The following is a 22,516-nucleotide window of genomic DNA, read 5'->3' as shown; positions in this document are numbered from 1 at the left end:
ACTTCTATTCACTCAGTTCTTCAGTATACTATATTTTTACAGTGGGTTGTTTCCATAATGAGAAAGTTAGCCCCTTAGCAGTGATCATTGTTTTCCAAAATTAAAGCTTTCCAGGAGGATTCAAGGTATCTAGCTTACCACCATCTCTCAGGACAGCTGGCTTGACGCATAGCTTAATAGCCACTTGTAATCCCAAGGCAATTCTCAGTTTTACTGCATTCCAGAACTCTAATCTTTGGAGTTTGGCAGAAAAAAATTACTTTTATTTTGAACTTTCAGGTCACAAGGGTAGTATATAGCCTCCAAATTTTCAAAAGCTTACACGGGATTGCAACCTGACTCCTTGTTGATGAGTTCTTTACTAAATTCTCAGGCAGATTTAAACAATATGCTTCAAACTGTTGCAGAACATTCCAAAAAATACATCATCATTTTATTTTTGATTCTGTAATGGACAATGGGCAAGTCTATCCCATTAGAGAAGATGCCAAACAAATACTTGAGATGTGCCCATTCAATCACAGAGCTATACAAAACCAAATCAGATACCAGGATATTTCCTTTGCTTATATATTAAAGAAAACTGCAAACACAGCCTTTGCTATCTACAGAAAACTTACTCAGCAATCTTCATACCTCATGGCTAGAATCACTGTGGACAGTATTTTTAAAAGTAGCCTCTGAGTCTGTCTTTTTTTTTTTTAAACACTCAACTTGAAATGAATTGAACCTGATTTTCAAAGATGCTATACACACCCAGCTGAGTTGTGTGTGCTCAGCACTTTAGAGAATCAGCTGCCAAGGTGTCAGGATGGGCATCCAAAATCTGAGACATAAAAAAATCAGAGACCACTTTTCAAAATTTTGGACTAAATGTGTCCTGAGATTTAAAGTCAATCCCCTTGTGGTTTGCATTCAGAAACTTTATAAAGTGTGTGAAGAGGAACCTCCTTTGGAAGGATGAAATAGAATTTGTGCTAACTTTATCTCAGCTACCATGTGTTCTTGCAAATCTTATATTGCTGACATGTTGCAACATATATCTGACATATCTGAAGGTAATCCTGCATAACTAAAACATCAAAAAACAGAACATGACAGCTCTGGAGAAAATGTCCTCCATCAACAGATCAACACAAACAGAGGCATTGCAAGCCTGCTAACTATGCTCTGACCAACATGCTGCATGTTCTAGATGGGAAGGTGCATGGTGTGGATAATTCCCTTTTCCATACCTACTCATTCCTTGGTCCTCTGCTCAGCTTATCAACAATGGTGCAGATGAACATTAATGTGGTGTTGAAGTGGACACTGGTCGACCAGAAACTGAACTGAGGTAACCAAACTCATTTCACACAGGCCTCAGAAGAGCCATAACTTCTGAATGATCCTTGTTGAGGAAAAAAAAGTCTCCCCACCCCCATCCCCAACACAGAAAAATGGCAATGTTCTGCAAAGTCAGCTTTATTTGAGTACGAAAAATAGTTTAGAAAAATAAAGGGTTCCTGTAAACACAAGGCCAAACAAACTAACAGTTTCCACTGGAATTACAAATCACCCATACAGATCAAAGATTCATGATGACACAATCACTGGGCACATATTCAGCAAACTGACCCTGAATAGGTAAACATACTCACACCACATTTTTGGTATTTTCAAAAATAACCTGTAAATATTCTTTATGCAGCATGATTCATGTTATAAATAACCCATTTACAACACTTTCAGAGAAGTCACACACTATATATATATATATATATATATATATATACTGTTTTTAAAATATGGCTTAAACTATAAAAACAATATAAGACTTTTCCTAATATTAAAAAAAAACTACAGTGCTAGACCTAGCAAACCAAACCAAAAAGTGTTCAAGAGAGTACTATTAAAAAAAAAACTATTAAAAACAAGCCTATATTAAAAATATTTCCTTTTAAAACTTCTTTAGCTACAAAGGTCAAATCTTTAAACATGCTCCTTATAATATACAAATGTAGAGTTTTCAGACTTAACTATTTATGTGTTAGAGGCTGTCTAAGTTAAAGGGAAGCTATTTTTTAACAGTGTCATCTTTAGGTTTGGATTTGTAGTACTTCTGACCAATGCCATAAGGTACATGTGCTGCTACAGTACCCAGTTGTTGTGCTCCTTCGATGTGAAACATCTGATCATCAAAGAAAATATGAGGCCGTATTTTCACCAAAATTGGTCCTTTAGGAGCTCCTGCAAGGAAAAGTGCCTCATCAATCTCCAAACCCCAGCTACGGAGAGTCTTCAGCACTCTGGCTCCAGAACTTGCTGCACTTCTAGCTGTGACGAGGTAGGTCCTTATAGGACAATCTAATCGTTCGTCTTTTGCATAAAATTTCTTCTGTAGCTTCCCTAAGTCTTCCAGAAAACCTTTCAAAGGACCCTAGGTATAAAATATCAGAAACATGTTTAATGTTTTTCCACTTCTCCCACAAACTTTCTTCCATGCTGGTCCTTATGTATAGAACTCCTTTCATGATCCATATGGCCAATACCTTCTCTTCCTTGGAACCCTTTCTCAACAGAATGCCTACAAAGAAAACCAACCAGCAAGTGGCAGCTTGGCTGGGTGGGGCAGCTGGTGAGTGCTGATACCTATTTGCATAACAGAATGCCCTCCCATCACAAAGTATATTTGTATATAATAATTTCTATATATTTCAGTGCATCCCTCTTAATCTCTTTGTACGTTGCCTGTCTTCTTAGACTGTATGATCTTTGGGGCAGGGATCTTGTAAATCTATATTTCTCTACAGTGCCTAATTCAGAGGGGTCTTGACCCTGACTGGGGCTGGAAAGCCCTGATACACAGGTATATTTTCTGTCCAGAGTTCATGAAATGAAAAACGTACCTTTTACTTTTTAATGACACCTTATTCTGTTCTCATACTGATTTTTTACACTCATGTAACTACACTGACTTCTGTGGAGTTCCTTCAGATTTACACCAGTTTTAGTGACAGAAGGATGAAACCCAAAATTAAAAACAAAAAATATTTTGGGTCAAACTCTAACACATCGAGTACCTACAATTCCCATTGCTTTCAAAGATCAGGCCCTTATTCTGATTTATACCAGTGTAAATGGAAGTAAAGTTGGTTTAAGTTGATTCTAACATGTTTGCATTCCTGGACAAACATCATAATTCTGTTTGACAACGAATATAAATATTATACTTGGACCATTCTGGCATTTGAAACAAATGCCAACTCTTTATTAATATGTTATTGAAAGATGTACAATAGCTGTTCCATATGACAATAAAAAGTGGAACAAAGTATGAATGGATATTACATTCCAAGCCCAGACGTGCATTCTGTTACATGCACAGAGGGCAACAAAGGATCACAAATACTGACTAAACGTTTCAGAGTAGTATGTTTGGAAGTGGGGCTGAATGTTATGAATGGATATAGGCTGCTATGTTCACCTCACTTAGGACCAGACCCAAAGTCCACTGAAATCAATAGTAGTCTTTTTCAATGAATTCAGTGGACTTTGGATCAGACCTCTAGGGGATGATTAAGTGAAAATACCTCTAGAGGTAGCTACAAGGACCTCATGTTCTTACTCATGCAATATTCCCAATGAAATGGGAGTCACGTGTAAGGACTGCAGGATCAGGCACTTAAATATCAAACATGCATTCTAATGACTGTCTGTGAAGAAGGAAATCCAAGCAGGTATAATGCAATTGATGTTACAATTAAAAGGTTCTTTGAATCAGAAAAAAAAAAAATCCATGAAGAACTGACACATTAATGTATAAACTTAAGAGAAAAACAATGTACACATACAAAAAACAAAATCAAAGTACCAACTGCAATTGAAGCAATAAAAAAGCGAAGTTGTCTTAACATTTCAAGAAGCAGATACCTGTGCAAGGGGCTTATTCTCATTCATCTGTTCGTGTTCAAAAAATCTATCTAATCCATGCTCTTTGACGATCTGCTCTGACTCGTCAGAAAAGATAACAGCATCCCCATCAAACGCCACCCTCAGCTGCTTATCACAGTAAGGTATGTCTTTATTTGCAGTGAACATTGTAGCAGATGCTATGCCTGAAAATACATCGGAAGCTCAGTTAGCAGTTTCCAGTGGACTCACTAATATTAATTGTTATTGCAGTGGCACAGATATAGAATGGTACAAAACTTCACTGCCCAGAGGCACTTACAGTCTGAGGCCCTGACCCCGGATATATTTATGCATAGGAGTAACTTTATATATGCAAGCAGTCCCATTGATTTAAGTGAGATTATTCTCATGCATAGTTACTTTCAGTCATAAGTGTTTGCAGGATTGGACCCTGAGTCACACTGAAGATAAGAAATAGTGGGAAATTCTGAGGACAATATTTACTCCAGCTTTATTTATTTATTTTCATTTTAAGCTCACTCTCTTCTTTCTAATGTTGCAGTGGAGAAGGCACTGGATGCTGACTAATTTTTGGCATCAGAGAAAAGGTGACGTCAGGAGGAATTTGAGTGAGACAGTAGGGAGGACTGGTACACTGGTGGTCATGCAAGGGAGAGAGGCAGCATGGATGAAGACATAAAGCTGGGAGCAAGAGATAAAGAAACGGATTGGTTAGGCTGGCATTACTGACACAGTGCAGGGGGCAAAGAGGGGCATTATAAGAAACAAGATCCAAGCAGAAGGATAATAATCATTAAATAAAACCAGTGACTAGTTAATATTACATATATGTACTGGACTCCATATTTACTGAAATATTTCCATCTCCTGTGGAAAAGATATGTGCAATTATTGAGTTCACGTGATAATAGGCTTAAGTGAGAAATAAACCAATTATTAGTAAGAGCCAATCCAAACCTGCTTCTATAGCTTCTTGGACTTTTTCAGAGTCAGCAGAAAGGTATAAGTTGGTAAGATATGCTGTTAGATAACCAATAGGGCTTTCTCCACCAGTCATACAGAAGCGTTCAATCGATAAACCTAAAAACAGGCATGAAAATCTCAGATACAGAAGAAACAAACAATATATGACAAGGTGCAATCCTGCTATGTTTTTGTCCTAACACAAACAAAATACAGTTACGACCTGAACAGAATAAAATGTATGAAATATTAAGATCTCTCCTTGATGTACATTTGTACCAATTTCTTACTGAGCAAAAGCTACTTTCCCGACTTCCTCTGAAACATGGGGTCATCTGGAGTTGGGATACCATCTTAGATGCACTCATGGTCTACTTTGGCATGACAACTCTTGCAGTCACATGTTGGAAACGGGCAGCTCTAGGCATTTTGCTGCCCCAAGCATGGCTGGCAGGCTGCCTTTAGCAGCTTGCCTGGGGAGGGTTCGCTGGTCCCGCGACTTCAGCGGATCTCCCACAGGCACACCTGTGGGAGGTCCACCGAAGCCGCGAGACCAGCGGACCCTCCGCAGGCAAGCCTGCGGGGGTCCGCTGAAGCCGCGGGACCAGTGGACCCTCCGCAGGCAAGCCACTGAAGGCAGCCTGCCTGCCGCCCTCGTGGCGACCGGCAGAGCGCCCCCAGTGGCTTCTGCCCCAGGCACGTGCTTGGCGTGCTGGGGCCTGGAGCCGCCCCTGGTTGGAAAGACTGAAACTTAACTTGTGAACCTTGAGAAGGACATAGTGGTCAGATCTTCAGCTAAGGACTTCCTCTTTGTCCTTCTGAAGACTTCCAGTTTTACAAAAGTGACTATTCAGAATCAATGGAGTGACACTAATTTATATCAGATGAACAGCTGACACTCTAGTCCTACAAGAAGAATCTTATTTTTCAATTAATGTTAAACTTTTAAAGAAGTTTTCCATGTTCAGTAGTAGTCTGACTTTTGACAACTTTAAGAGGTTTAACTTGCCCACAATGTTTGATCGTTTCTTATCCCCCAAGAATCCCCCCCGCCCCCAAATCCTTCTGAGACAGCTCAGTGATTGCAAGTTTAGAGGGAATAATACAAAATAAAGAAACATTCAAGGACCTTTTCTTAGAAATTGAGAATCAGACTTGACAAGTTAAACCTAGAGCTTTGGGCCAAATCCGGTTTAACACACTCTCACTTGTTCTGACACACACAAATAAACATCATTCACCTAGCAATGGGTATCTGTATCAAAGGAACTGCCCATTCCAGGGTCAGAGCACGCAAACTGAAAATGCTTCAGTTTACAGCCTGGCAGCAAGCAGCTCTACAGAATGTTATTTATTTTACTTACCATAGTGATTGATGCTGTTTATGAGTCTCACTCCCACTTGAGCATGGTTATTAGTCATCAGAACAATATCAAATAGCTCTTCATCATTAGGGTACAGCTCACGAAGCCGGGCATTGACCTGTTCTAGTGCCTGCAGGTTAGAAACATTGATGTGCATAAACAAGCTGCTTATGCATCCTCTCAATCAGAATAATTTTGGTTATACACATGGGCCCTGCCTTGAAGAAGAATGTGAAAAGCAGTTTGGCAGTTTAAACTTGCAAAACTTGTTTTATTCATTTCTCTTCTTCATCTCACAGCAACTATTTTCTGGGACTTGTTATAAGAGAAGCAAATAAGCAGTTTTCTTTTGATGAAAGTTACAGAATTCAACTTTATAATGAAATTCTTTTTACCTGAGACACCTATCATCACCTAAAATAAATCTGTAAAGGTACTGTACACCACCAAAGGTCTTTTAGTTTTCAGATGACCTGTGGAATCTAATCTTTCTAGATTCTGAAGGTTGAAGTACATTTGTTTTACTATGATCTGTATTTGACTGGAATTTTTCCTGGTTTTGGATAATGGGATTTCTCCAGGAGCCAAAAGATTATTTTTTTCCAGACTTGTACAGCTGTTTGTAGATGGTACCTGTTAATACTTTTTGGTAATCCTTTATGAAATTTTGTTAATGGATACAGGTATTGAGAGACACTTTTTAAACTCAACATCTAAATTGCTCCTGCAAAATTCACGAGCAAGCATAAAGTGCCTTTATATATGTGATTACAAATGCAGTTTTGGTGCAGACACTATTTAGGAAGGTAGGATTGACAATTTGTCCCTAAATAATGAGCATTAAATCCTGCCTTATCCAGTACTTATTTCCCTAGGACGTTTCTTATCCAAGTAGTGAGTTGGATTGATCCTGGTTAACCTAGGGCAGTGGTTCTCAAACTATGGGGCGGACCTCCCAAGGAAGGCAGACCAATGTGTCAAAGGAGGTGAGAGCTGTGTTTTTTGGGGTTTATTTTTGAAGAGTTCTGTCAGCCTTGGGTAGCTGGGGCCCCTGCAGAAGGGCCCTGACACCCGGGCTCGGAGTCTGCTCCTCTCCCACTCAATCCCTCACTAGGAGGCAACCTGGGCTCAGGTTTCCTTCCCCGCTCCCCAAACCCGCACCTGGAGGCAGCGGGATTCCAGTTGTCAGCCCTGGGATGGCAGCAGCAGCAGAGAAGTAAGGGTGGCAAAGGGGTGCTAAGTCTGCTGTGAAAAGTGATATTGACAAATATCACTTTTCATGCTGTTTCCCTTATTTCTGTGCTGCTGCTGGCACGGCACTGCCTTCAGAGTCGGGTGGTGGTATATGTTCTTGAGGGGTGTGAGTGTAAACAGCTACATACACAAGTAAGGGGGCCCGATCAAATAAGTTTGACATCCAGTGACCAAGGTATCAGAAAAGATAAAGGAACAAGATGGTGCTTTTAAAAACCAGATCACTTATTTAGGTGCTTAAATGTACTCTTAATAGCCGACCTTTAGGAACTTAGCTTTGAAATTCTTGGCCTTGTTGTGTGGACTATGCTTAGGAAAGCTCTAGGTGACAGCCATCTATAAACCTACAGAGAGATCCTATTCATAGAGAAAGGGTAAGACTCCCTGTGTCCCTTTTCCCACTTTGTGTCCATGAGCCTGTAGTATTCCAGTACACTGGTATTTATTGAAGGGACGAGGCGAGTGAGGTAATATCATGCTTTCGCTTTGTGGGACACTTTTCACAAAGCAGTTACTCTATATCTGACCTATCAGTCCTCATCCTCAAAGAAAACCTGCACAACACTTTTAAAAGAGAAGCCTGGTAGCTGAAATCCATAACTTTGCTAGACACTAAAAATCATGGTCTTAATAAAGACACTGGATTTATGGCTTCTTACAACAATCTGTCACCCCCTAATGCCTTTTGTGTCCTATGATTACAGGGGTATTAACTTCATCCTGAATGGTCCCCTACAATAAGTGCTAACTACTTATACTAAATTATCTGTTCAATCTTGTATTTAGCTATGTCATTCTCAGTACCTTTCCTAGACCTGAAGAAGAGCTCTGTGTAGTTTGAAAGCGTCTCTCTCTCACCAACAGAAGTTTGTCCAGTAAAAGATATTACCTCACCCACCTTGTCTCTCTAATATCCTGGGACTGACAGGGCTACAACAACACTGCATATTCACTGAAATATCAGATAAGAGGGATACGTTTACTGCACAGGGTGATATGTTAGTATATTGGCTACTGTAATTCATCATGTTTTTATTTTTTTAATTATCTGGTACACACTGCCAAGCACCTTGTGGATGCAGCAAGTTATAAGTTTATGTCTATTACAGTGACTGTGTTGACCACACTTATTTTTACTGCAACTTTCTTGAAATTTAAAGAAACTATAAACAAAGCAAACCCACCACGGCCAGATCAGTTGGTGTAAGTCAGCTAGATTCCACTCATTTCAATGGAGTTATGTTGATTCACAACATTTGATGATTTGGTCCCAAAAGTCCAGTCTGAAGGTAAACAGAAATTCCTTCCGAAGTGGCAGGTAATACTGTTCACCTGGAAAAGTTACTTTTGTGGACTTGAAAGCTTAATTGCTTTTTTAGTGAGAAACTCAAGGTTTTAGGATTGAAAAGTCATCAAACTTTGACTGTTGTTCTACGTTAATCTCTTTGGGGCAAGGGCTGTCTTCTTGTTCAGTTTGTACAGTTCCTAGCACAACAGGGCTCTGGTATGACTAGGCCTCCTAGGTGCTATCGCAGGGGTCGGTAACCTTTCAGAAGTGGTGTGCCGAGTCTTCATTTATTCACTCTAATTTAAGGTTTCGCGTGCCAGTAATACATTTTAACGTTTTTAGAAGGTCCCTTTCTCTAAGTCTATAATATATAACTAAACTATTGTTGTATGTAAAATAAATAAGGTTTTTTAAAATGTTTAAGAAGCTTAATTTAAAATTAAATTAAAATGCAGAGCCCCCTGGACCGGTGGCCAGGACTGTGTGAGTGCCACTGAAAATCAGTTTGTGTGCCGCCTTCGGCACACATGCTATAGGTCGCCTACCCCTGTGCTCTCGTAATAAAAACAACAAATTAAAATAACAACATATTAAAGCTTTCCCTTAAAGGAGTCTGTATACAGAGACGCTATTTAAGAACTATTCATTTCTGCATCTAAGTAGAAAATAATCCCTCATCAGATTTGAAATTTAGTGGCCTATGTGTTATGCAGGAGGTCAGACTAGTGACTGGATGATCCAATGGCTCCTTCTGGCCTCAGGGACTGAAACCTGGAGAAAACAATCCCACATCACCCAACCATGTATATAATATGTTACGGTTTAATATTTAAAAAAATATTGTGAGCACATTCTAATCCAATTGTCCTTAAAAAAAATTATAAATAGTGCACAAATGATTAAATCTAAAGAGCCTATTTTATGGCTCTAACAGCCTGAACTGCACTGGAATGAGTAAGGAAGGTACACTACCTAAAAACTAGGATTTTCAAATAAGCCTATGGGAGTGGGGCAGTCAAATCCTATTGAAATTCATTGGCAATTGGGCAGCTAACTCTTAGGCTCTTTTGAAAACACATTCTGCTTGTGGGGAGTAGTGGTAGCATGCTCGTACCCATATAGAGTAGTTACTATACTTGTAAATGGTGCAGCACATGCTCCATCCACTGTAACCCTGCTGGTGTGTAGGAGGGGTGTTTTCATAGCCCTGCTTCCATCCTACCCAGACACACCCTTGATAAGGTGCTGAGCGCTCCTGGTAGCGTCTCCCTGTTGCACTTAGGAGACCACAGGTAATCGCATCACGGCTGTCACCTATTTCTTTTTTCCCCTCCACCCAGCACACCCATAATTTGATCATAAGTGGTAAAAAATGTTTAGCTATTCATAGCCTTTCTGAGGCTAGTCTTAAAACAATTAAAGTTAAGGGTCTATTTTAAATCCACATGGAAGTGCTATGTCATAGACTCTTCCTCCCAGCTAGTCTATTTAATTACTGACAAACAGTAGATCGTCTCAAAAACTACTTTGGTGAGGCCCGTGAGATGACAATTCCCTGAAGAACTAAAATGAACACTTTGGACCAAATATATATAACACTCAAGCAACCCCGCTGAAGTCTGTGTTTATTAGAAACAGTTAAATAACCAAAGATGAAAGCATATTTTAAATATAGTTTACATCATTTAGGGCTGTTTACCTTTGGCATATCTCTTAGCTCACACAATGAAAACAAAATAGTCAGTTTCACTCCTGCATATAGTCCCCTGAATCAGAGTCAGTTTCTTTGCCTTGTTCTCATTGCACCAGCAACGTTTGAAGCCAGTCATAAATGTTTTTATTTTTAAATAGTGCAAGGAATTCTATTAATCTTGAACCCACATCATTAGTCAGGCAAATTCCAGTTGAAGTGAGTGAACAGAGTAAAAACTGAGGTGTCGTTTTATTGTGGGACAAGTGTTGTATCATGCCATGAAGTTCAAGAATTAATTTAGCAACTTGTACAGTGTTCTATGTAGGGCTTGATCCAATCTGAAAAGCTTCACTTTCCTAAGAATATTACATTCAAAAGCATAGGCAAGTATTTAAGCCTGCTCCTGGTCAGGACCGGCGCTAGGGTTTCTCGTGCCCTAGGCGCACGGCCATTTCACCGCTCCTCGCACTGATCCCGCAGCCCCGGTGGAGCTGCCGTAGTCATTCCTGTGGAGGGTCCGTTAGTCCGTGGCTCCGGTGGAGCTGCCGCAGGCATGCTTGCGGGCAGTCCAATGGAGCCGTGCGAGCAGCCGACCATCCACAGGCATGACTGTGGCAGCTCCACCGGAGCCGCGGACTAATGGACCCTCCGCAGGCATGCCTGCGGCAGGTCAACCGGAGTCGCTTGCCACCCCCCCGGCAAAATGCCGCCCCCTGAATAATCCTGGCGCCCTAGGAGATTGCCTAGGCTGCCTAAATGGTAGCGCTGGCCCTGCTCCTGGTACATCTTAAGAACATAAGTACGGCTATACTGGGTCAGACCGAAGGTCCATCTAGTCCAGTCTCCTGACTTCCGACAGTGGCTAATGCCAGGTGCCGCAGAGGGAATGAACAGAACAGGTAATCATCAAGTGATCCATCTCCTGTTGCCCAATCCCAGCTTCTGGCAAACAGAGGCTAGGGACACCATCCCTGCCCATCCTGGCTAATAGCCATTGATGGACCTATCCTCCATGAATTTATCTAGGTTTTATTTTAATCATCTTCCAAAATACATACATCTTGCTCCCATCTCTATCGATTCTGACTTCTGCAATGTGGCTTATCTGCAGTCTCACAATAGTGGATGTTATTTTCTGAGACGCTTTGATATCTCAACAGGATCTTTCACCTTTTTGACCATTTATTTCAGCTACTATATTCCCTGATAGGGTGTCAATATCCTCAACCTTGGTCATTCCACACTGAGTAAAGATCTTAAAATTTGGTTTTATAACTAATTAAAACTCCTGAAAGTTTGGGGCAGCGATGTAGCTAGCATGGAACATTTGGTTGGGCCCTGACTTCAAGTGGGCTGGCAATGATGGAGGGGCTGGAGGAATCAGGGGGCCCGCCTCTGCCCAACCCCACCAGTCCAGCTGGCCTTGTGGAGGATGATGGATGCTCTGGCCAGGAGCCCTTCGGGGCCTCATGCATGCACCCAGCTCCAGGAGGAAATGCCACTCTCCAGTGCACATGGCTCTTGGCACCCATCCCAGTTGCACTTCCCCACATCAGGCCTGGCTCCTCAAGGCGGCAGGCCTACGTTTTTTGATGCCTGTTGCTGCTGGACGGGCGGGTCACCCTCCTCCTGCTGTGGCGTGCATGGCGCACTCACCAAGTGCTCCGCTGCTGTGTCACTCCTGTCCCTCCCCTCTGGTCGAGCTGGGTGTGTGTGCACCCAGTGTGCAGTGTCTTGCAGGGCCAGCGATGGGGCCTGAGCAATGGGGGCTAGGGGTAGGCCTGCATGCTAAGTGGGTGGGCTGTGGCCTACCCAGGTCCACCTGTAACTATGCCCCTGGTTTATCTGGGGCCTAAATTATCTGACAATGCCTTAAAAGGAAATGAACTTTCTGTCTGTACCATGACTCTGGTAGGCATTGATTCTATCCTCCCAACCACACCTTGTGTACGTAACCATTCTTTAATCTTTAGATTGTCAAGAGGCTATTAACTTCCTCCACGTAACCTGTGCCAGTTTTTCAGGAGGAAATACTACGTGATCTTAAACAGGTTTGTATCTTTACTGACTCAGGGAGGGGAGGACAGTAAAATTATTCTAAGTTATTTCAGTTGGGAGATAAAGAGAGCAAACTGAGATTACTCAATCATCTCGAACAGGCCACTAAACCTGAAACCATTTTCCAGCAGCCTCACTGTGTTCAGTATTAGACTCCTCCTCTTCCCCAAATTTGGGCTTGAGCTTTCAGCATTCTCCCTGGTGTGACATCCTGGAGTAGTTCCCCTCCCAGCACACAAACTTAACAGCCATGTTTAGTGTATTTTTATGTGAGAAAAGGCTGCTGGCTGCATGATTATGTAAACGGATGTATTTACCAATCACTCTGGCTCTGGGGAAGGATGGAGGCAGGCAGGAAACTCTGTGTAAGGTTGTTTGTGGAACAGAAAGCTTAGCTGAACTTTTAAATGGAGTGTCTTACCTTGACAAAATAGAAAGCTGGCCCGGGCTTCAGGGGGACGTTCTCGTTTTCCTCCTGGTACTTCACATAGGTTTCCACCCCTTCCTCTTCATAGATTTTCCTGTCTTTCACCATGTCAAAGAGAGCCCGGGAGGAGACTGCCACAGTGATGGCATTCTGGGGCTTAGGCTGTAGACAATGGAATGGTGAGAGAGGGCAGGTGGGGTGGGTGGAGAGAGAGATGGGGGGAAGGTGACATACAGGGAGGAAAGGAGGAGGAGATGGAAGTGGGTGGCACCCAGGAGAGGGAGGAGGAGGAGGAGGATGGCACCCGGGAGGAGAGGATGGGGGTGATAGATGGGAAGGATGGCATCCAGGGAGGCGAGGATGGGGGTGACACATGGGGAGGACTGCGTAGGTGTTGCAGGGTGATGTACCCAGGAAGAAGAGGGTGGGGATGGCACTCAGTGACCCAGGGAGGAAAAGAAAAGGGTGGCACACGGGGAGGGGGTGGCACACGGGAAAGCCAGGCCCGGAGGCTGGATGGGAAGAGGGAGGCAGACAGGGCACGTATCAGACAGAAGAGGAAGGAAACACACACAACTGTTTATGAGCCCCGGAGAGCCCCCCGCTGCGCCGCCTACTGGCTGCACTCACCGGTCGGGGTCTCTTGGTGGAGACCAGGTTGTCGTAGAAAGCCTTGGCCGCTGCCCAGTCCTGCTCGGCGCCGACCGCCGCCGCCTGCTCCTGCGCCGGGGTGAGCGGGATGTTGCCGCAGGCCGAGCTGCTCTGGGACTTGTCCGAGCTGCAGGAGCTCATGGTGGCGGCTGGTGCCCGCGGCTGGTGCCTGCTGCTGCAGCCGGGCGGCGCGGGGGAGGAGCAGGATCTCTGCAGCGACAGCGACACAGCGGGAGCGAGGTCAGCGCGGGGCGCACCAGCCGCCTCTGGGCATCCCCGCCCCGCTGCTGCAGCCGTGGGGAAGTGATGATGGGCCTGGCCCTGCCCTGCCCGGGGCTCGCTGTGCCGCGCCCAGCCAGCCACTGCCCTTCCGCCTGCCGCCAGCGCCGGGCCTGCTGCCCGCCAGCCAGGGCCGCAACCCCCCGACCAAGCGCTACAGCCTGCGGGAAGCGGCGGGGGGCCTGGGCGGCCCCCCCCCCCCCCAACCGATACACATAACCTGGGGGGACCAGAGGCCAGAGCTACCCGCCCGCCCCCCCCCGATAAGCACAGTCGGGCGGGCGGTCAGGGCTGCAACACCGCCCCCCCCCCACTCTGATACGGACAGTTGGGGGCGGGTCAGGGCTGCAACACCCCCCCACACACACACTGATACGCACAGTCGGGGGGGCGGTCAGGGCTGCAACAGCCCCCCCCCCACACACACTGATACGGACAGTCGGGGAGGGGGCGGTCAGGGCTGCAACTCCCCCCCCCCCACACACACACACACTGTGATACGGACAGTCGGGGGCGGGTCAGGGCTGCAACAGCCCCCCCTCCCCCCCGCACACAGTTACACACAGCCTAGGGGGAACGGACTGGGCTGCAAGCCCCTGTTACCCCCACCCCCTCCTCAGTCAGCTAGACACAGCTTGGGGGAAGGTGAGAGGTCAGACTTGCAACCCCCACAGAGGCAGATACAAACGAGGGAGAACAGGGGCCAGGACTGCCACCCCCATATACACATAGCCTGGGGGACCAGAGGAGGGCTGCAACCAGGGCCGGATTTAGGGGAAGGTGTCCACCCCCGGTGGTGGGCTTTGGGGTGCACCAGGCTTGGTGTGCTGTAAGGTATTCAAAAGTTTAAGAAATTGGGGGGTGGGGGGGACCGAAGACTCTTCTTCCTGGTGGCACCATTTGGTCTAAGGCTGGCCCTGGCTGTAACCCATACCCCATGACACACATACATGGTGGTAGGGTTGGGGGGGTGGGGACAGAGGCCAAAGCTGCAACCATCACCACCAACTCAGAAAGACAGACACAGTGTGAGGGGAACAGAGACACACACACCCCCCAAGGGAGAATGGCCCAGGACTGCCAACCTCCCCCCACCCCTCAGAAAGACAGCTGCACAAATAGCCTAGGAAGAACAGGGGCCAGAGCTGCACTCGCCACCCTCCTCCAGCCACGCACAGATGCACACGCGCATAGACAGAGATAGTCTGGGGAGAACAGGGGCTAGATTGAAAATCCTAAACAGTAGCCATTGGAGTCAGTCACATCCTTATTACACTGGCTGTTTAAATTTAGAATCATAATGAATTATATTTAGTCACCTAATGAATAAATGGCTTTACTTTTAGAGAGGCCTACAGCTTCCATTGACTTGAATGAGAGTTGCTAGTGTCCAGCACCTTTGAAAATAAGGCTACTTTTAAAATATGTATTTATCTGCCCAGTTTCAGGCATCCACGCTTGAAAATTTGACCTTAACTTCTCATAGTTTCCCACCTTTACAAAGTACTATGAGATCACTGGAAGAAATGAAGTGTGGGCCTGGCCCAAAGCCCACAGATGTCAGTGGGTTTGGGAACAGGCCCTGAATACTAGTAAGTAAAAAGTATTAGTATCTTAAAAAAAGGGGAGTGGATGCATCAAAGGAAATTCCCTTTCATAATTTGAAATGTTTCCTTACAGAAATATTATTTCAACATATAGCACTGGTTTATGACCGTAGCTGCTAGGCTGCTGGTGTTTATTTGGGCTTGTTGTTAAGGAGAACAATGAAGAATTTGGAATATGGAAAAAATTATATGACCCGGCTCTTCCAGTTTGGACACTACCTAACTGCTGTTCACCTTAATGTCTCAGGTCTTAGTATGGACAGCCATTTCATATTATGTTATGCTTCAGGCACTGATTTTATCAACAGGATTAGAGACTTATTACTTGCACAACAGTTTAACTGCTTTAACATTAACTGCAGCAGAAAAATCTGAAGGTTTTCGCACTAGACTATGAGCAAAAGAACAATGATGTGTCCACTGGTCAAAAGTGGCTGGTTCTCAGTGGCTCAGTCAGTGATCAGTGCGGTCCAAATAACTTTGTTCATTAAATATACACAACATGTAAGGCCTAGTCACAAATACCCCTCCTCTCATTCCTGACAGCCCCAGGACCCCTGCCACATCCAACCACCCCTTCTCCCTGTCCCCTACCTGCCCCCGGATGCCTGCCGCCCCATCCAACCCCTCCGTTCATTCCTGATGGCCCCCCTGGGATCCCTGCCCCATCGAACCACCCCTTCTCCCTATCCCCTGACTGCCCCCAGACCCCTGCCGCCCCATCCAACCCCTCCTCTCATTCCTGACTGCCCCCCCGGGACCCCTGCCCCCATTCAGCCCCCGGTCACCATCGACACCCCCACCCCCTGACCACGACCCCGAACTCCCCTGCCCTGTATCCAACCCCCCCTGCTCCCTGCCCCCTTACCGCGCAGCCTGGAGCACCGGTGGCTGGTGATGCTACAGCTGTGCTGCCCAGCTGGAGCCGGGCCACGCTGCCACCACCACCACGCAGCACAGAGCACCGGGTCAGGCCGGGATCTGCAGCTGTGCTGCCCCAGGAGCTCACAGCCCCGCTGTCCAGAGCATTGCCCTGGTGGTGAAGCGAGCGCCAGACTCACTGAGGCTGCGGGGAAGGGGGGACATCAGGGGAGGGGCCGGGGGCAAGTCTTCCAGGTCAGGAGCTCAGGGGCCAGGCAGGACGGTTCTACAGGCCAGATGTGGCCCGCGGGCCGTAGTTTGCCCACCCTTTGGATAGTGCATTAGACTGGGACTCAGGAGACCTGGGTTCTATTGCTGGCTCTGCCATTAGCCTGCTGGATGGCCTTGGAAACTATACCTCAGTTTCCCCCCTGTAAAATAGTGATACTGATCTCCTTTGTAAAGCACTTTGAGATTTACTGATGAAAAAGTGCTGCATAAAAACAAGGTATTATTTATTGTTACTCTATTCCTATATACTACAATGAGCTGGAGTTTTTTTGTGGTAGCTGCCATCTTCTGTGCCAAAGTGTAAGCTTACATTGAAATATAAACCAGTTGATGGAGCTTTTGAGTTCCACTATTTTTTTCTTCTAATTTGACCCCTCAATGCAACATTTTGTATTGCTGTTCTCACAAGTAAAATCAGAATTTATCTCACCCATATTCAGTCAGTTAGTGATGAAGATCCCTTTTACCCTTTTCAAGTTACCAGAAAATATCAACAATTTCAACTCTGTTGCCTGAGTCAGTGATGCTGGGTCCTACCACTGAAGTGGTCTGTCTTCAGGGCCTTACACATCAAGTCATGACCTTCAAAATGCAAATTCAGTGGTGTCATCTGAAATATTTAATGATGCCCTTAGAGTTCTGTTGAGGAGGAATGGGTTATTTCTCACTGCATCAAGTCTCTTGGGGAATCCAAGAACAGGAAAGCATCCAAAATTCAAATCCTTTGGTGGTTTCTCAGCCAGAAGTTAATAGAAGTGAATTTTCCAGTTTACCTGCAGTGTTTGTACTAGGGTTCTCTGCTAAAAAAAGAGCTGGTGCATTTGTGGGTCTGTCTACACTACAATGTAAGCCCATGCTTGACCCTGGTCACAAACCTAACCCCTCTTACATCTATGCTACAATTGTGCTAAACCAGGGTTCAGACTCAGGGTCCCAGGAACCTGCAGGGCTGGAGGGTCCAAGCTTCATTTAAGCCAGGACCTAGGGTCCGATTCCTGTTGCTTTGCACTGTAGACATAGCCCCAGTTGACTTGGGTCCCAGGAATCAGCCAGAAGTATCCTACAATTCCATGGGATGGCTTCCTCTCTCAAACAATCTGTTATCTGCTATATTGAAAATAGAAGCCACCTCCACTTTGCGAATGGCAGCAGATCAGGTCAGCATTAACACATTCTCTTCTGATTATTGATCTGCAAGCACACTATCAGAGAGCCTCCTGGGTTTGCAAGGGAGAGTTAACTGACCAAGCCTTTTGCAAATTGACTTGCTTCCTGGTAACATGTTGGCAGTAAAGTTTTCCCACAGTACACCACAGTCCTAGGGCTAAAGCAGCCACATTTTGGGGGCGGGAGTGCTAAGGACTCTGGGATATGTTTATTTTGACTTATGTCTGCACACTGCAGTGTGGATACCAGAGCTCTAGGTTCGAGCATGGTTTAGAAAAGACTTAACTTAGGGTTACAATATAATGTGGACACTCTATCCCTGGGTTCCCTAACACAGGTCAGCTGACTCGAGTCCCACTAACCTTGGGCTTATGTTGCAGTGTAGACACACCCTGTGAATGTGCTGTTAAAAAAAATCGTGTATTTCACAGTCTGTCACCACTGACAGGACAGAAAGAGAGGCCTCCTGCTTTTTGATACTGATCCTTGTTTGAAACTATTTTCCCATCAACTCATTAGGTGTCCCTGCCTAACAAGAAGGTTAAAATCAAACCTCCCGCATCCCAATCTGGGTCTATGCTGGTTATGTATCAGAGGGGTAGCCGTGTTAGTCTGGATCTGTAAAAGCAGCAAAAAGTCCTGTGGCACCTTATAGACTAACAGACGTTTTGGAGCATGAGCTTTTGTGGGTGAATACCCACTTCGTCGGATACCGACGGATACCGACGAAGTGGGTATTCACCCACGAAAGCTCATGCTCCAAAACGTCTGTTAGTCTATAAGGTGCCACAGGACTCTTTGCTGCTTATGCTGGTTATGTGATATGTATGTATTTCGTGATCCTTGTAACTGATACCTGTAATCCCTCATAACTCAACCTGGACTCCAGATGTATAGTACCTTCCCTCTTAACTTGGGTGTATTTAATTTTAAACATTAATAAAAATTTTAAATCTATTCTTATCATTTGAATATCTGATATGTCCTTTATTTGAGGACTGTACATTAAATTGATTTTTGAAATAGGGGGATGGAATAGGAGCTTGCTCTGTCCACCCCATGCATCGACCTGGTGTTGCAGTGCCTCCAGGAACAGTGCAAAGAAAAAAATAAGTTGTTTTTAAGGACAGTATTTCAGATTGTTTAGATTGAAGGTTCCACTAAAAATTCTGTTGCTTTTTGTTGAATCCACTCATCTCTGGAACAGATATAAGAAGCTTCCCAACTTTAGAATTCTGGACCCAAAGGCAAGGAAGGGGCCTGAGATGGAATGATCAGTTTTATCTTCTAAATGGGTAGACTGTAAGAAATATTGCACATTGACAGATGATGCAAGGTAGCCAATATCCAGTCCTTAAAACATAAGGCGCTTACACACTGCAGAATGGACTCTGCAAGGACACTTCGTCTGTGTGATTGCACTGACTTAGCTACCAAAGATACTAGATGAATACAGGGCAATTTGATGCTTGGTAAATCTTCCAGATTCATGCCATATGGTGAGATGTGCTTGGAAGGAGCCTGGGAAAGGCTTTGGCTGAGGGCAGCAAGCCAGGACATGGTGTTAGACATAGCTGGTGAGATACTACCAGATTCCTGGTCTACGTCTAGAACCCCTATGCGCTGTGATAATACACATGATAAATAATTATAATTTCATCTGCTCCACCAGATTACCATTTTGGGAAAACCCAAGTGCTTTGTAGTTAATATAAACACTACTAAATGCAATTCTGCACTTAGAGCACTGATTTTTTTTAAAAAAAAAATGAACACATTTCCATTAACAAAATATTTTTTACATTTGTTCCACAAAACCTACATTTGAATCCTAGTCTGCCTCTGGTCCTTTAATTGCATGCTTCTTCTTGATGCTGTCTTTTAAAGTGCCTGTATTCATGCATGCCACCTTTATGCTAAGTCAGTTGGTTAATGGCAGAGATACGCCATGATACATTTACATTTACGCTGTGGAAATCTTTCAAACACTTCAAGCTATTTACCTTCCTCTTTCTTTTCATAAAGTTCTTCATACATCTGGTAATTATTAACGATGTTACAGCATAAATGATGGTTTGTGCCTTCCTCAGCCCATCCTTTCCATCCCCCCACCCCGCCCCGCCCCATCCCGTCCCATCCCGCCTGGCCACCACTGCTCTTCTAGGGAAATTAGAATGCTAAATTTGTGACATCACATTCCATTCTATGGCAACAGTTTGATGTCCTTTTTCCAGCTGTGTTCTACTCTTAAAGGCTTTCTTTAACATTAAATTAATTAGCAATGGCCAGATGTATTACTTGGAAGTAAAGATCTTGTGTGTTACCAGATGATGTCTCACATGTCTGCCAGTAACTTGTAGCATGAATGACTCCAGTGGGGATGGCGGGATGGGAAGGAACTAAAGATGAGGTCAGGGTAGGAGCTGTCAAGTTTGAATGAGTGCCAACCTCAGGGCAGACTGTCAAGAAGCAGGGCACAAAACCCCAAACTGGTGGTAAGTTCTGTACTTAGATTTCACCAACCAAATAACAAGTGTGAACTCCTCAAGCAACTTAACCATGGAGTCACAGACAATTACCTTGGGTACTCGGGTCTGTCTTGCCACCCAGGCGAAAAAGCCTATGTGATCAGTGGTCACTTACACCAAAAATCACAACAATATTCAGATTACAACCAGTCCCAAAGGACCAGTCACTTACCCCAGGTCAGTTGTTCCTTAGCTCTCTCACCAAAGACAACACTTGTAGCCAATCCTGTAATAAACGAACTAAAGATTATTAACTAGGAAAAAGAAATGAGAACTATTTACAAAGTTAAAACAGGTAAACATATATACACAGATGAGTTACTGTCCTAGGTTTCAAAAGATAATAGATGCTGTTGTATACGCAAGCTCTATATGTCCTTTATGAACAATGTAAATTAAGCAGGTTGGGGATCCTTTTCTTATGCTTAGAAATATTGCTCTCTCTGAATTCAAAGCAGCATAGTGATGATAATTTTTCCTTAACAAGGATTTTTATTCCTTTCCCCCAGCGTTTAAGCTGTGATGGGACAAGGACTTGTACATGTCTCCTCTTCATGACTGTAGGGGAAGCAATCAACAAACTCTTTTGTCCACTCATGTTCCTCTATGGTTTGTCTGGTGTCTATGGGCCTTCTTTTGTTGGAGAGGCGATGATACATCTTGTGGTAAACTAGTATTTCACACTTGGTGATGCTTCTCTCCTGACTGGGGTTTTACAGTCTTAGCAAATAGATTTATAGTTACAGAACAAATACTTAAATATTACCTTATAGCGCGGAATACAGATATTATAAGCAAAATACTTGTAGCATCCTACAGGCATTTCATAAAGTCTAAATACTAAACACATTCTTATAATTCTAATCTCTATTTTAACATTACTAACACACAAGTGAGCCAGACTGGTTTCCAGCTATGGATTTGTCAGTGTTCAGTGAGGCCTAGGGAGCTGGATATGAGCTGGCACATGGTTTGCCAACATCACAGGAACATTTGGTGCATGGGGGGCAAAGAACTTATTTAAGTGAGATCTTCTTCCCATAAATAGCTCTATCAATCCCTGCAGCAGAAGTTTCCTCTCTCCTCTTTCGCTTTGTTCAACATCCTGACTTTTCCCTAGTCCCCTAGAGAATTAGGCTCACGACATCAGCAGTGTATGCAGCCTTCTGGGGATTTTTGTTCCCTAGAAGGCTGCATATAATTTCTCCTGGAAAAAGCCCATATATATCATATCTTTATATCACTGAACTGTTTTCTTAACTTTTTGAACAAACCTATAATTATTTAGGCTGAGCAGGGGATTGCACAAAACTATACTTCTTCAAAAGCAACCCAGAGAAAGAACTATGAATCAGAGTCAATATTTCCACCGTTCTCTAGGGGAGAAAAATGGTGCAGTTTATTTTCCCCTTGTGCATGGCCAGTGAGTAGGGAGGAAAGGGAGCAGAACATTGGCTCTTCCCACTCACCACCAGCTCCAGGCCCAGTTGCTCGAAGTGAGAAGCACTTAGCGCTAGACTGGGACTACTAAACACACCTACCCAGGAGCCAAGATCCAAGTAGATTAACCAAAATGAAGAGGAGGTGGGGTAAGCAGGTCAGATGAGCAGAATCTAGCTACAAATATTTATATTCAGACATGCTGTCCAGAATTATCCCTCAATGTAATTCCATCAATTTCAGTGAAGATATATTATAGAAAAATAAGTCATATGGCTTTTTCATTTAACTTTAGAAGAGTGGTAATAATTAATCCACAATTTACATGTTGCAAAATGATCATAGAACTGTTTAGCACAACAGGAGTTGAATTTATATCATTTGAGTTATACAACGAGCACTTCTAGATTAGGGCACACAGACTTTGATTAACATTCTGGAAATATCTGGGTATTAGATTAGCCATAGGAAGATTCTTCGACTTCTCTCAATATAAAACAGAAGCATATTTGAATTGTAAAACACAATATCAATAAGCAGGCTAACGTGTTCACGCAAGGCCTGTGTCCAGGGTCTTATTAAAAGGATATATTCAAAGTATCATCAGCAATTTAAAAACAGTCTTGCTAATTGGGGAAGATTGTTTAATTGGCTTTGTATTATATGTCAAGTATCTTTTTGTTGATACAGATAAATTAAGGTCTCAGTCCTGCAAACTGTTCCACAGGGA

The 22,516-nt window shown here is 44.1% G+C and overlaps 1 protein-coding gene and 1 non-coding gene across 2 annotated transcripts; one reads left to right on the top strand and one right to left on the bottom strand.

Annotated features, from left to right (window-relative positions):
• Window positions 1-1,869: 1,869 nt before the first annotated feature.
• Window positions 1,870-13,928, bottom strand: NT5C1B (5'-nucleotidase, cytosolic IB). Its single transcript, XM_032785419.2, has 6 exons — window positions 13,593-13,928; window positions 12,957-13,124; window positions 6,243-6,372; window positions 4,873-4,995; window positions 3,913-4,097; window positions 1,870-2,419 (listed from the first exon to the last, which is right to left on the bottom strand). The coding sequence occupies exons 1-6, from the start codon at window positions 13,752-13,754 to the stop codon at window positions 2,057-2,059; spliced, it is 1,131 nt and encodes a 376-aa protein (XP_032641310.1). The 5' UTR covers window positions 13,755-13,928; the 3' UTR covers window positions 1,870-2,056.
• Window positions 13,929-18,735: 4,807 nt separating this feature from the next.
• Window positions 18,736-18,924, top strand: LOC116827675 (U2 spliceosomal RNA). The gene has a single exon (XR_004374371.1). It is a non-coding gene; the product is annotated as a U2 spliceosomal RNA (small nuclear RNA).
• Window positions 18,925-22,516: the final 3,592 nt, after the last annotated feature.

Source organism: Chelonoidis abingdonii, chromosome 3 (assembly GCF_003597395.2).
Source record: "Chelonoidis abingdonii isolate Lonesome George chromosome 3, CheloAbing_2.0, whole genome shotgun sequence".
NCBI lineage: Eukaryota > Metazoa > Chordata > Testudines > Testudinidae > Chelonoidis > Chelonoidis abingdonii.
Note: the sequence above shows the minus strand (reverse complement) of the source record. Positions and strands in the feature narration are given on the sequence as shown.